The sequence below is a fragment of the Pseudophryne corroboree genome, chromosome 2 (assembly GCF_028390025.1).
Source record: "Pseudophryne corroboree isolate aPseCor3 chromosome 2, aPseCor3.hap2, whole genome shotgun sequence".
In the NCBI taxonomy this organism is placed as follows: Eukaryota; Metazoa; Chordata; class Amphibia; order Anura; family Myobatrachidae; genus Pseudophryne; species Pseudophryne corroboree.
In genome coordinates this window covers 396,826,136-396,838,687 of record NC_086445.1, presented here as the reverse complement: position 1 = coordinate 396,838,687, position 12,552 = coordinate 396,826,136, and the positions used below count along the sequence as shown (strand labels likewise).

General features: G+C 43.0%; 1 protein-coding gene across 1 annotated transcript in view; it reads right to left on the bottom strand.

The window, feature by feature from the left end:
• The window catches only part of LOC135022950 (ATP-binding cassette sub-family C member 5-like), a 220,705-nt gene that overhangs the window by 107,532 nt on the left and 100,621 nt on the right, over positions 1–12,552 (bottom strand). The window contains exons 11-15 of the mRNA XM_063953356.1: positions 9,438–9,562; positions 7,083–7,155; positions 6,290–6,493; positions 4,926–5,051; positions 1,492–1,561 (exon numbers count right to left, since the gene is read on the bottom strand). Coding sequence (XP_063809426.1) covers positions 1,492–1,561; positions 4,926–5,051; positions 6,290–6,493; positions 7,083–7,155; positions 9,438–9,562 — 598 coding nt within the window. The remainder of the gene's footprint in view (positions 1–1,491; positions 1,562–4,925; positions 5,052–6,289; positions 6,494–7,082; positions 7,156–9,437; positions 9,563–12,552) is intronic.

Sequence of the window (12,552 nt, the reverse complement as noted above, 5' to 3'; positions counted from 1 at the left end):
GCTTTGTTTTGCTTTACTTCCACCTCATAATTAAGCCTTATGTGTGTGTTACTGACAGCCATTCTTACTGCCCTCCAATTTAAGTAAACAATTTGAGAAGTATAGCTAAAATCAATGACTATAAGAAACATGCTTATAAAGTACTTAAGCTTAGAACCCTAATCAGCTTCAGTTGCCGTTTTGTTAATTTAGCAAAACTGAAACTGCTAACTGTCGCATGCAGGGGGTCACCCAGCACAGAGCAAGACCGCCCAGCATGCAAATCCCTGCCAGCGATGCAATCCCAATTCAACTGCGATTGCATCGCTGACCCCGCAAAACAAGGCCAGGCCCCTGTCTGCGCAGCCTAGCTGTGAAGGCAGGCACACCGGAGAAATGAAAATGGCCCAGACCTGCTGCTGTTTTCGCTGCCCCCACAACGCCTCTGTCTGTCAATCAGGCAGAGGCATTCGCAACACTGATATGCAAATGAATTTCTGGCACTGTGAACACACAGAACAGGAACTGCACGTGCACACCGTAAGCCAAAAAATGCGTTCACATCTCAGATGCAAACCAAGCTGAATAAGGCCATTAATACTAAAAGCCTTCTAGGTAGGAATGCTGCTTTAAACATGATACCAGAAATAACATCTTCCTCCTCCTCATGCTGAATTAGGCCCTGAGTCCCCAAACTGCTTTAATAAACATTAAAGAAAATCCTTCTATAAAGTGAAAAATGATTGGTTAGTTGTGACCCAGTATACTACAGGCAATTGGAGCTACTTGGTTTGTAACTTACTTGCAACTGTGGAAGCCTCAGCAAGACATGTTTAGCACTTCAACGGACTTTCTAAGTCAGGACCCTTGTTATATGGCATCAATTAACAACAGACACATAAAAATTTAGAAGTAAAAATAACCAATATGGGGCCTAATTCTGAGTTGATCGCAGCAGCAAATATTTTAGCAGTTGGGCAAAACCATGTTCACTGCAGGGGGGACAGATATAACATGTGCAGAGAGAGTTAGATTTGGGTGGGGTGTGTTCAAACTGAAATCTAAATTGCAGTGTAAAAATAAAGCAGCAAGTATTTACCCTGCACAGAAACAATATAACCCACCCAAATCTATCTCTCTCTGCAAATGTTATATCTGCCCCCCCCCTGCAGTGCACATGGTTTTGCCCAATTGCTAACCAACTTGCTGCTGCAATCAACTCAGAATTACCCCCATGGTCCGGCACAGACTTTACTACCGGGTGTCAAGAAAACTTTAGCAAAACTACGGGTGAAGGAAATTTCCAACTACCAATTCCAAAGCTCTATGATTTATAAAGTTCTGTGCTTTAGAGACACATTTTCTGTATTTCAAATCAACTTTATGTGGCCTTTAATCTCTGGGCACTGCTTATGCAAATGTATCTATTAGCAGTAAATTGACATATTAAAATATATATATATATATATATATTATTATTTTTTTGCTAAAAATAATTTTGTTTCATATTACCTTGATCTAGGGTCCACTGAGAGCTATCAAGCTTTTTGGAAGAACATTGTTTATTTCTTGTAATGATATTCTGTTAAAGAAATATTTCTTGGTTAACAGTGATTTTTGATTGATGAAATATTATTAAACCAAAAACATAAACATTTTTTATTAATTAATATTAAGAAAACATATGACCTCTACTGTATGTTTCCTGACTGTTTAAATTACTTTCACATTGTTAGAAATAAAGCATAATGGTTTATGACATCAGAGGGTTATGGGGCTAATTCAGTAAGGATAGCAAATTCTGCTAATCAGCAAAATTTGCTATCCTTTGGATCGCATGCTGGGGGACGCCCAACATGCTGACTGGCGCCTCCCCCCCTTGATGAAGCAGAAATTGCAATCGCCTCGCAATTTCTGCTTCATCATAAAAATTCTTGATGCCTCCTGCCGACGCAGCTTAGCTGCAGCCGCAGGAGACCCGGCGCCATCTTACCCATCGCGGCAGCTGCGTGTGATGTCACACAGCCGGCGCGATCACGCCCCAACATGCCCCCATTCGTGCCGCACCGCCCACAATTCACTTCGCTCCGCCCCCGCAATGCTCCGTCTCTAACCTGGAAATGGAGCGTTGCTTGCCCCGCGACCGCATCTGCCTGATTGACAGGCAGAGCCAATCGCATTTTCTGTGGCCCCCCGCAGAAATTGTGGGCGCATGCGCAGTACGGGTGCTGCGCATGTCTCCATGGGACGACCGCAAAGATTCCGGTTGGATTGTGATTTGCGATCCAACCTGAATTAGCCCCAATGTATGAGGAATAAATACAGCACCTGCAAGTTTGAGAAGCTTCACCTTTTTCTATAAATCTGTAGCTTTACTACAAAACACATTACATATACCTCCTTAGTTCTTATACCTTGTGCGCCAAGGGAGAGTTGTGTTGTTGTGTACATGCAAAGGTCATGATACTTTTACAACAGTTAATGATGGGATGACATACTGTATGTGCACACATTTGGTATAATGTATGGGTCTGTGGGAGCTGACAGGAGCATCACTATAATGACAAGTAGGTACATGGCCCAGCGCTAAAGAATATTTGTGGCTTTGTATGACATCTAAATTAATAAGTATGAGGATAACAGGATAAACTAGTAGGAGAAACCTCAGAGCTTTTCAGAGCAGAAATGGCCTGTAGTTTTATGGCTGCTATGGATATGTGAACATTGATTTTCAATATAAAGCAGATTAGTGATTTAACGCATAACAAAGTGACAGGTGTACAAATTAGCAAATACCATACAAGAGCAAAATAATCAAAAACGTAGCATTAACAAGGCAGACACACGCCCCATTTGTTATCTCACAGACTTAGTTTGTTTATAATGATAACCACACCCTAACTGCGTAATGCCTGATAACTGTATTTGACATTGATCGGGATACAAAAATGCCTAAAGGGAAGGTGAGTGGCCTGACTTGGCATGTAATTAGTGACATGCAGTTTGGATTAATCATGTTCTCATTACATGTGTGAACTCCATTTCTCCCAACTCAAAGCAGTTACACAAAAATATTCCAGGAACTCTGCTTAAACAAGAGGGATGGGCCCGTGGGTGAATTCTGAATATAACCGGGAACTTGGCCCTAATTACAGAAAAATAGTATTTACAGTATAGATTTTATGAGAGCGTCTGTAAACTGGGGCAAGATATTAATCTGATGCAATCCCCAATTAGGAGCTAGAAGTAAAGTGCAATCTTAATTAGCAGTTAAGAGCATATCCAGCTAAAGCAGGGATGGGGAACCTTCGGCCCTCCAGCTGTTGTTGAACTACACATACCAGCATGCCTTGCTACAGTTTTGCTATTTGGCCATGCTAAAACTGTTGCAGGGCATGCTGGGATGTGTAGTTCAACAACAGCTGGGGTGCCGAAGGTTCCCCATCCCTGAGCTAAAGGATGAAAAACTACACTTGATCAAAACTTCTAGCAATACAGGGGTGCAAATAAACTATTTATTTACTTATTTATTTGCATGCATGCAGAGAAAACACTATTGGTTTGAATGTAACTCACACAAAGGGGTCGATTCAATTACACTCGCCTTGCAAGTCCATGCGAGTAAGTGCGGCTATATGCTGCACTTATAGTAAATAGGGCTGCATAAAAATCCATGAGTTCAGGGCAAGAGTGAGCAGCAAGGGGGGCGAGATATGGTACCACTGCCAGCGATTCCATGATGTTGCAAAGACAACTCTTTCTATTTACAATGTGATTTACAATTGTGCGAGAATGCACAAGCTACATCTGTCAAAATAGTTTACCTTTTACAACTATGCAGCAAAATACAGTTCTGGAAAGTGCACCTTCTAGCTGAATTTCCTCCTAATTCTAAATGAGACCCAAGGAGGGGAATTCAATTGATATCGCCACCTGATCTCCTGTTTAAAGTGAGGGGAGATTGCAGGGACGATATTCAATTGATGCCCATTATTGCGCCGATTGTGCCCATTAGTGTCAGGTTTAGCCGTGTAAACCAGCTAAACCTGACTAAACGAATTGATGCGATTGTGAAAAGTGCCGTTTGCCCAAATGGGCCACTTTTCACACACTTCAGCTCGCCAGCCCGGGTGGCTGCGAGCTGAAATGTTTCTCACGGTGGATAAGCGAGCCCGAACGAAGCAACAATTTAATTGCTCGGTTGGGCGCAGTTTAGTGGCGGTCGCGGGGAGAAACAATTCAATTCTCCTCATCATGTCTAAGGGGAGTAGCTCGTTCATTTTGCAATACATTCAGGTTACTTTGGAAAATGAGGACATATGGATATTCCAAGTACAGCAACAACAACTTAAAAAAAAAACAGACAGGGGACATGTCATCAACACTACAATGTTACAACTTTGTTAGAAAATTACTTAAACTTGTACTAATTTAAACATAACATTTGGAAAACCAACTGAAGAAACAAATACATTTTAGCAACTGACTAAAGTTATGCTTTTTGAAAGGCACAAAATGAGTCAATGGGGATATTCAATTGTTTGAAAAGTCGGTTGGGTGTCTGTTTTTTCCTGTCTATTAGAACAGACACCCAACTGACTTTTCAAACAATTGAATACCCCCCAATGCCTCTATTCCCAACATTTTCTGATGGTATTAGTTTGAATGAAAATAAAATAGTTAAAATATTAATTTCTCTGTTCAAATAATTTTTTCCTATGACATTTACATTCTATTGATACATTAAAACTAATATGATAACAACAAATGTGTCCCACACAGACTGGGAATCATTGTTATTCACTAATATAATAGTCTGCCAGATAGGTTGCCATGGGCAACACCATTTTCATTTTTAGAAGCTTTAGTAAATCTACCCCCAGGTGTTGCAGTCTTACATTTTATTCTAGAAATAAGAAACAATTGCTTAGGGCAGATGTACTCACTGATTGCTGCATACTGTCAAATAAAACAGCATAATCACCCTTGAGTTTCATTAGGTCTTCATGTGTCCCCTGCTCTGAAATGTACCCATCTTTTATGAACAAAACTTCATTGCACTCCATGAGGTACTAAAAAACAAAATAATGCAGTAAACAGATTAAGTGAATAAAAATCTATTTTGAAACATTCATATCCAGCATTTTTATACTTCGCTAGTTAGCACTGCTCAGAAGCCAGTACTATATCCTGGGATCACTGGACTTTGGACCCTGAGGACTAGGCTCGGTTTGGAGTAAACGCTGCAAAATCATCAATTTGTGTTAAAGGGATTGTACATATGGATAGTATCTGGTCCCTACTTGTCTCCAAGCCATTTACCCTTCATCGTCATCATCATCTGAGAGGTGCTGGAGAAACACTGAAACACTGGGCTTACTGGCCCACATACAGTGTTTGTGCCTGAAACATAGTCCGTATTGGATCTATGTTCATAAATGTATATACACTATTACAGGTATGTGTCTCCCTCCATGTCTATCGTACACTCTCCCGCCAAGACCAATGGCAAATGTAGCCAATCCCGCTCAGCAAACTGAATAAAATCAGAGCGTCCCTTCTGTGCTGACCACTTCTGCCTGTAACACATATCACAAGCATGCTACATGAAAGTCACCATAAGTTCACCAATATTTGGGTTTCATATCATTATGCAGCAACTTATAGTTAATTAATCCTCAATAATAAGCCTACCATTCCTTCTTCTATATCCCATTTCTTCCTTCCCTTCTTCTTTACTAACACTTTACTAACACCCCGAGTTCCTCCACCTCACATATGCATCCTAATCACCGCCCCCCCCCCCCCCCCCCCACATAACTACAATGTCATGTACTATATACAGGCCATAATACATTTTTCCATATTCAGAGCCATCCGTAGTTTGATATAGCATCAAAATGGCACCACATTTGGTAGGGAACACCTAGTTGCACCCATTGCACTTTGAATTGTTTGTAGATGCGTGCGCTATTGAGCATGTGCAGTGCTAATAATTTCAAGGTCCATCTGCAAAATGGACTTACGTGCAACTCAGAATTGGCCCCTTCGGTAGCAAAAGGTTCAGAGTCAATGAAAATTTTAAAACAGAAAACTTCTGGTTTTCGTATAAGTAACAAAGACTGTCACTTTGTGGACCAGCATTAAACTGAATAGAGTAGTGAACAGCTGAACCTGAACTGAATATGATTTTGCTCAGTCAGCAATATTTTCTGTTATATAAAGGGTATGCTTCAAGAAACCATTCCATCTAATTTATGTAGACATGTTCACATATTCTTACATACAGTGCACCTGTACTGTACTTTACCTGTAGCTGATGCGTGACAAATAAGACACTCCTGTCCTGCATTCCTGCCTTAATCGCCCTACTGAATAATTCTGCTCCCACATACACATCCACAGCACTGAGCGGATCGTCCAAAAGAACCAAACTGCTTGAACTATAGAGGGCACGTGCCAAGCTGATCCGCTGACGCTGACCGCCACTGAGGTTGACTCCACGTTCACCTATCTTCAGAGGGGAAAAACGGTGAATTACAATTTATAATGCAAATATTTCATATCCTATATAATAAAAGGCTAACACTGCTCCTCATCTCTATAGGGGGAATTGAAGTGTTTTGCACGCCGGCGGCCACTAGATGGCATTGACAGAGCAATTCAAGTACTGCTCCGTTCGGGCGCGCACAGCTGCCGGCGCTGAACATTACTGTTATGTTTTTCCGTCAGTTTGACGTGCTGGTAACTAGCGTAAAACATAATCAGCTATCTCGGTTTCATACGGACAGCATGAGCATAAAGAGCATCTCATCTGTTCCATTTGTTGGAACACATTAACAGCTATGACCAAACCAGGGACCTGCGCTGATATATATTACATATGTAACGAAATGGCTGGGGCTGCCAAGCCACCTAACCGTAGGGAATATAATTCTATAGGTTTAAAATAAATTAACTCAACTTTTGTATGCCTTTTGGAATATTTAAAAATATACAAACAGTATTTCCTCTGTCAAACACGGAACACACACACACACACACACACACACACACACACACGGTGCACCAGAGCAATAGATGTAGTGTCCGAAGCTGTGTACCTCAGTTAAGTCTCCATCAGGTAGACACTGAATGTCAGGAGACAGACAGCATGCTTCTAATACGTTCTTGTACCTACAATAAAATGATTAAATGAAAGCAACACTTGTAAAGTATACAGTACAGAGCCCTCTACTTTAATCAGTCAGATTAACCTGTAAGCTTCTGAAATCATCTGTATTATCTATCATGATACAGAAGCACTTTTTCATATATTTTTAAGACATTTTTAACTTTCTGGAAACTATCGAGAACTAGTGACGTTTTCCTTACAACCAATGAAGTGAAAGAAGTGTTATTACAATAGTACATAGGTCTGGCTCCCAGGAGAATGGTCTATAGAGAGCCAATTTAGCCAATGTTCTGCATATTGTTCAGTTATTACTCATCTGTGTAGTGAGCAGCTTAACCTTTGCTATGGAAATAGTGCTGAATCAGAGGTGAATACAAGTCAGTTTTGCAGACGGATTTCCATTGTGGTGTATGATCCAGAGCCGAATGTAAGTACGGGCAATGCTGAGTCATATGCATTTCGATCACAGCACCACTTTAGGGCGTTACCTGGTGTTCGCACATAGGCAAACTTCACTGAGGACGTACCCACAAAATTGTGGGCTATGCAGAGTTGTGTGCGTAAGGCGATATGCCTGTGTCAGTCTGATTAATTACACCAAGTATAGGGCTGGTGCAAGTACACACTAATAAGGGTTTGAAAGCAAAGCATATGGATATAGGCAATGCAAACAGCTCAGCAAGCATGCAAATATCTGCATTTCTCTCTGTGCATGCAATGCGGGTGCAATTACAGCTATCAGAATCATAGGGGCAACCAGATGGAAAAGTGTCTGCTTACTACATTGTGGTATTGCTAGAATACGACAATGGGGCACATTTACTAAGGTGCAAGTTTTTTTAGGACTGGTGATGTTGCCCATAACAACCAATCAGATTCTACTTAACATTTATCTAGCTGCTTCTAGAAGATAATAGATAGAATCTGATTGGTTGCTATGGGCAACATCACCAGTTCTAAAAAACTTCCACCTTAGTAATTTACCCCTTTGTATGGTAAAAATGCGTGCAGCTGCATGTGGAAGCCTAACCCACCCACCGCTCTTACATCTGCTGCCACAGCCATCATAATTAGTTTCTGAACTTGCACCACTCCTCTGCTGGGCGTTTCAGGCTAAAACAGATGTCTCATCTCCGCCTGTATGCTGCCACTGAGCACGGAAGTTGGCCACCAGACAGGAGAGTTGGTCTGATCGAATGGTCAGCGCTTAGTTACTGCCCATTTCATGGATCCGTCCCTTAATGGTCCCTTGGGATCAATCCGTATGCACTAGCAATCTTCATCTGTGTGCGGATATCTGATCCGGCACAGAAGCCAATTTCTTTCTGTGGTGCATGTGCGATATGCTTGCTCAAACCACCGAGATCCATGCACACTGTGACTTGCATGTGATTCAGAATCAGCCTCACAGTGTCTGAGGAAAAAGTGGGTGCTTGGACATCATGGCCAGAGTAAAGCAAAGATGTAACATGACTCTCAATATTACATAGGTACAGAATGTGGGAAATAAAAAATAATTAGAAATTGAGAAACCCTAAAGTGTGCACCCTGCTACTGTATGTAAGTAAAAACTGCTGTGGGGAACAGCACACGTCAGCATGTTCAAAGAATAAGCATTAGTAGAATGGGAAGGCTCTGCAATTTTCTACTGATATCTGAGACACAATAGTGGGAAATAAAATCACCAGTAAGCAAAATGTTCTGATATGGGTGGTCATTCCGAGTTGATCGTTAGCTGCAGTTGTTCGCAGCGCAGTGATCAGGCTAAAAAACAGCTGTTCTGCGCATGCGGCGCAATGCACACGCGCATCGTACGAGCACAACGAACGATGTAATTTTGCACAGGGTCTAGCGAACCATTTCATTCGCACTAGTGGCCGCAGTGTGACTGACATGAAGTGGGCGTTTCTGGGTGTCAACTGACCGTTTTCAGGGAGTGTTCGGAAAAATGCAGGCGTGCCAGGAAAAACGCAGGCGTGGCTGTGCGAACGCTGGGCAGGTTTGTGACGTCACAACAGGAACTGAACAGTCTGAAGTGATCGCAAGCGCTGAGTAGGTTTTGAGCTACTCTGAAACTGCACAAAAAAACTTTGTAGCCGCTCTGCGATCCTTTCGTTCGCACTTCTGCTAAGCTAAAATACACTCCCAGTAGGCGGCGGCATAGCGTTTGCATGGCTGCTAAAAACTGCTAGCGAGCGATCAACTCGGAATCACCACTCCGATATACTGGGAACTGAGTAAATTAGTGGCTGTTACTACTAGTACAAACTTGAAAACAGCTTACTTTGCTCCATCATATTCTTCCCCAAATAAGATATTTTCTCGCAGAGATGCATTGAAAATCCAGGCTTGCTGAGCTGCATAGGCAATGCTGCCACTCACTGACATTGTTCCATCTAGTAAAGTCATCTGGATAAAAACAGCAGTCATACGTATTACCAGGAATACTGGATAACAATGCATCCTATAGCAACACAATGTCATGGAAAGTTTATAGTTAGAGATAACATTTAAACAAAAACAAATATTTTATATATATATATATATATATATATATATATATAGTATATTTCATAGCCTCATTTGTAAAGGAATTTGTTTTTAAGGAGACAATGGGGTATATGCAATTCACGGCGAATCGCGGCAATTTTTCGCCGTTTTTTAATTCGACTTAATTCGACAGGTGAATTCCGGAAGGTGGCTTCCGGAATTCACCATATTCAATGAAAAACGGATTCGCCAGAATCGCGGGCGAAAATCGTCCGATTTGGCGGATTTTGCCGCGATTTTAAAAAACGGGAAAAAACGGGAAAAACCCGGAAAAAAAAATGGCGTGGGGTCCCCCCTCCAAAGCATAACCAGCCTCGGGCTCTTCGAGCTGGTCCTGGTTCTAAAAATGCAGGGGAAAAATTGGGCAGGGATCCCCCGTATTTTTAAAACCAGCACCGGGCTCTGCGCCTGGTGCCAAAATTACGGGGGACAAAAAGAGTAGGGGTCCCCCGTATTTTTAACACCAGCATCGGGCTCCACTAGCTGGACAGATAATGCCACAGCCGGGGGTCACTTTTATGCCGTGCCCTGCGGCCGTGGCATTAAATATCCAACTAGTCACCCCTGGCCGGGGTACCCTGGGGGAGTGGGGACCCCTACAATCAAGGGGTCTCCCCCCCCCAGCCACCCAAGGGCCAGGGGTGAAGCCCGAGGCTGTCCCCCCCCATCCAATGGGCTGCGGATGGGGGGGCTGATAGCCTTTTGTGATAATAAAAAGATATTGTTTTTTCCGGTAGTACTACAAGTCCCAGCAAGCCTCCCCCGCAAGCTGGTACTTGGAGAACCACAAGTACCAGCATGCGGGAGAAAAACGGGCCCGCTGGTACCTGTAGTACTACTGGGAAAAAAATACCCAAATAAAAACAGTACACACACACCTTGATAGTAAAACTTTATTACACACTACCGACACACACATACTTACCTATGTTGACACGCCGACTGCCACGGTCTCCGACGATCCGAGGTACCTGTGAAAAAATTATACTCACCTTCCAGCGTCCAGAGGTACATCCAGGTCCAGAGATAATCCACGTACTTGGCAAAACAAAAAAACGAACACCGATCCATACCGGACTAAGAAAGGGGTCCCATGCTTTCACATCAGACCCCTTTCTCCCGAATCCCGGGACATCACGTGACTCCTGTCACTGAAGTCCCTTCAGCCAATCAGGAAGCGCTACTTCCGTGGCGCTCATCTGATTGGCTGTGCGCTGTCTGTGCTGTGACAGTGCATCGCAAAGCCGCTCCATTACTTTCAATGGTGGGAACTTTGCGGGTAGCGGTGGGGTTAACCCGCGGTCAGCCGCTGACCGGCGGGTGACCTCACCGCTAGCCGCTAAGTTCCCACCATTGAATATAATGGACTGGGCTGTGCGATGCGCTGTCTGCTCAGACGCGCAGAGCCAATCAGATGAGCGCAACGAAGTTGCGCTTCCTGATTGGCTTTAGAGACCTTTCTGTGACAGCTGTCACTGACAGGTCTCTCTGCATTCGGGGATAGGGGTCTCATGTGTCAGCATGGGACCCCTTTCAGTCCGTTTGGTCGGGTATTTGCGTTTTGTTTTTTTCTACAAGTACGTGGATTTATCTCTGGACCATGGCTGAGGTGAGTATATTGATCTTTTATTTTCAGGTACCCCTGGATTCTACATGGAGAAGAGGACCGATGTCGGCGTGTGAACATAGGTAAGTATGTGTGTGTCGACGTATGAAATAAAGTTTTACTTTCACGGTGTGTGTGTCCTGTTTTTATTTGGGTATTTTTTTTCCAGTAGTACTACAGGTACCAGCGGGCCCGTTTTTCTCCCGCATGCTGGTACTTGTGGTTCTCCAAGTACCAGCTTGCGGGGGAGGCTTGCTGGGACTTGTAGTACTGCTGGAAAAAACAATATTCTTTTCATGATCACAAAAGGCTATCAGCCCCACCATCCGCAGCCCATTGGATGGGGGGGGACAGTCTCGGGCTTCACCCCTGGCCCTTGGGTGGCTGGGGGGGGGACCCCTTGATTGAAGGGGTCCCCACTCCCCCAGGGTACCCCGGCCAGGGGTGACTAGTTGGATATTTAATGCCACGGCCGCAGGGCACGGCATAAAAGTGACCCCCGGCTGTGGCATTATCTGTCCAGCTAGTGGAGCCCGATGCTGGTGTTAAAAATACGGGGGACCCCTACGCTTTTTGTCCCCCGTATTTTAGGCACCAGCACCAGGCGCAGAGCCCGGTGCTGGTTTTAAAAATACGGGGGATCCCCTGTCAATTTTTTCCCCGCATTTTTAGAACCAGGACCAGCTCGAAGAGCCCGAGGCCGGTTATGCTTTGGAGGGGGGACCCTACGCCATTTTTTTTAAGGATTTTACCGTTCCAGCAATAAAAAAATAAATAAATAAAAATAATATTTTAAAAAATATATAAATAATATTTGTGCCTCCAAAAAAAAAAAAAAAAAAAAGTACCTAATCCCTTCTAATATAAATAGATCTGCTATTCCCAAAAAAAAAAACACAAAAAAAAACATGTTTAAAATTTTTTTATTTGTTTTCACCCTCCAAAGTGTGGCGGATTGAAAATGACGAATTTGCTGTCTAAAAGCACTGCTGTCGAATTTCCAAACTTGAATTGAATAAGCTTTGGTCGAATTGCAGCACTTGTATCATTGCAGAAAAGTCGAATTTGCAAAAATTCGAATTTCAAAAAGTCGAATTTTGAAAGTCCGTTTTTTGGTCGGAAAGCACTGAATTGCATAGGCGAATTTTTTTTTTGGTCGAAAATGACCCGAAATTCGACAATTTCGGGAATTCGACCGCAATTGCATATACCCCAATCGCTGTACATAAATGAGGCTTGAGTT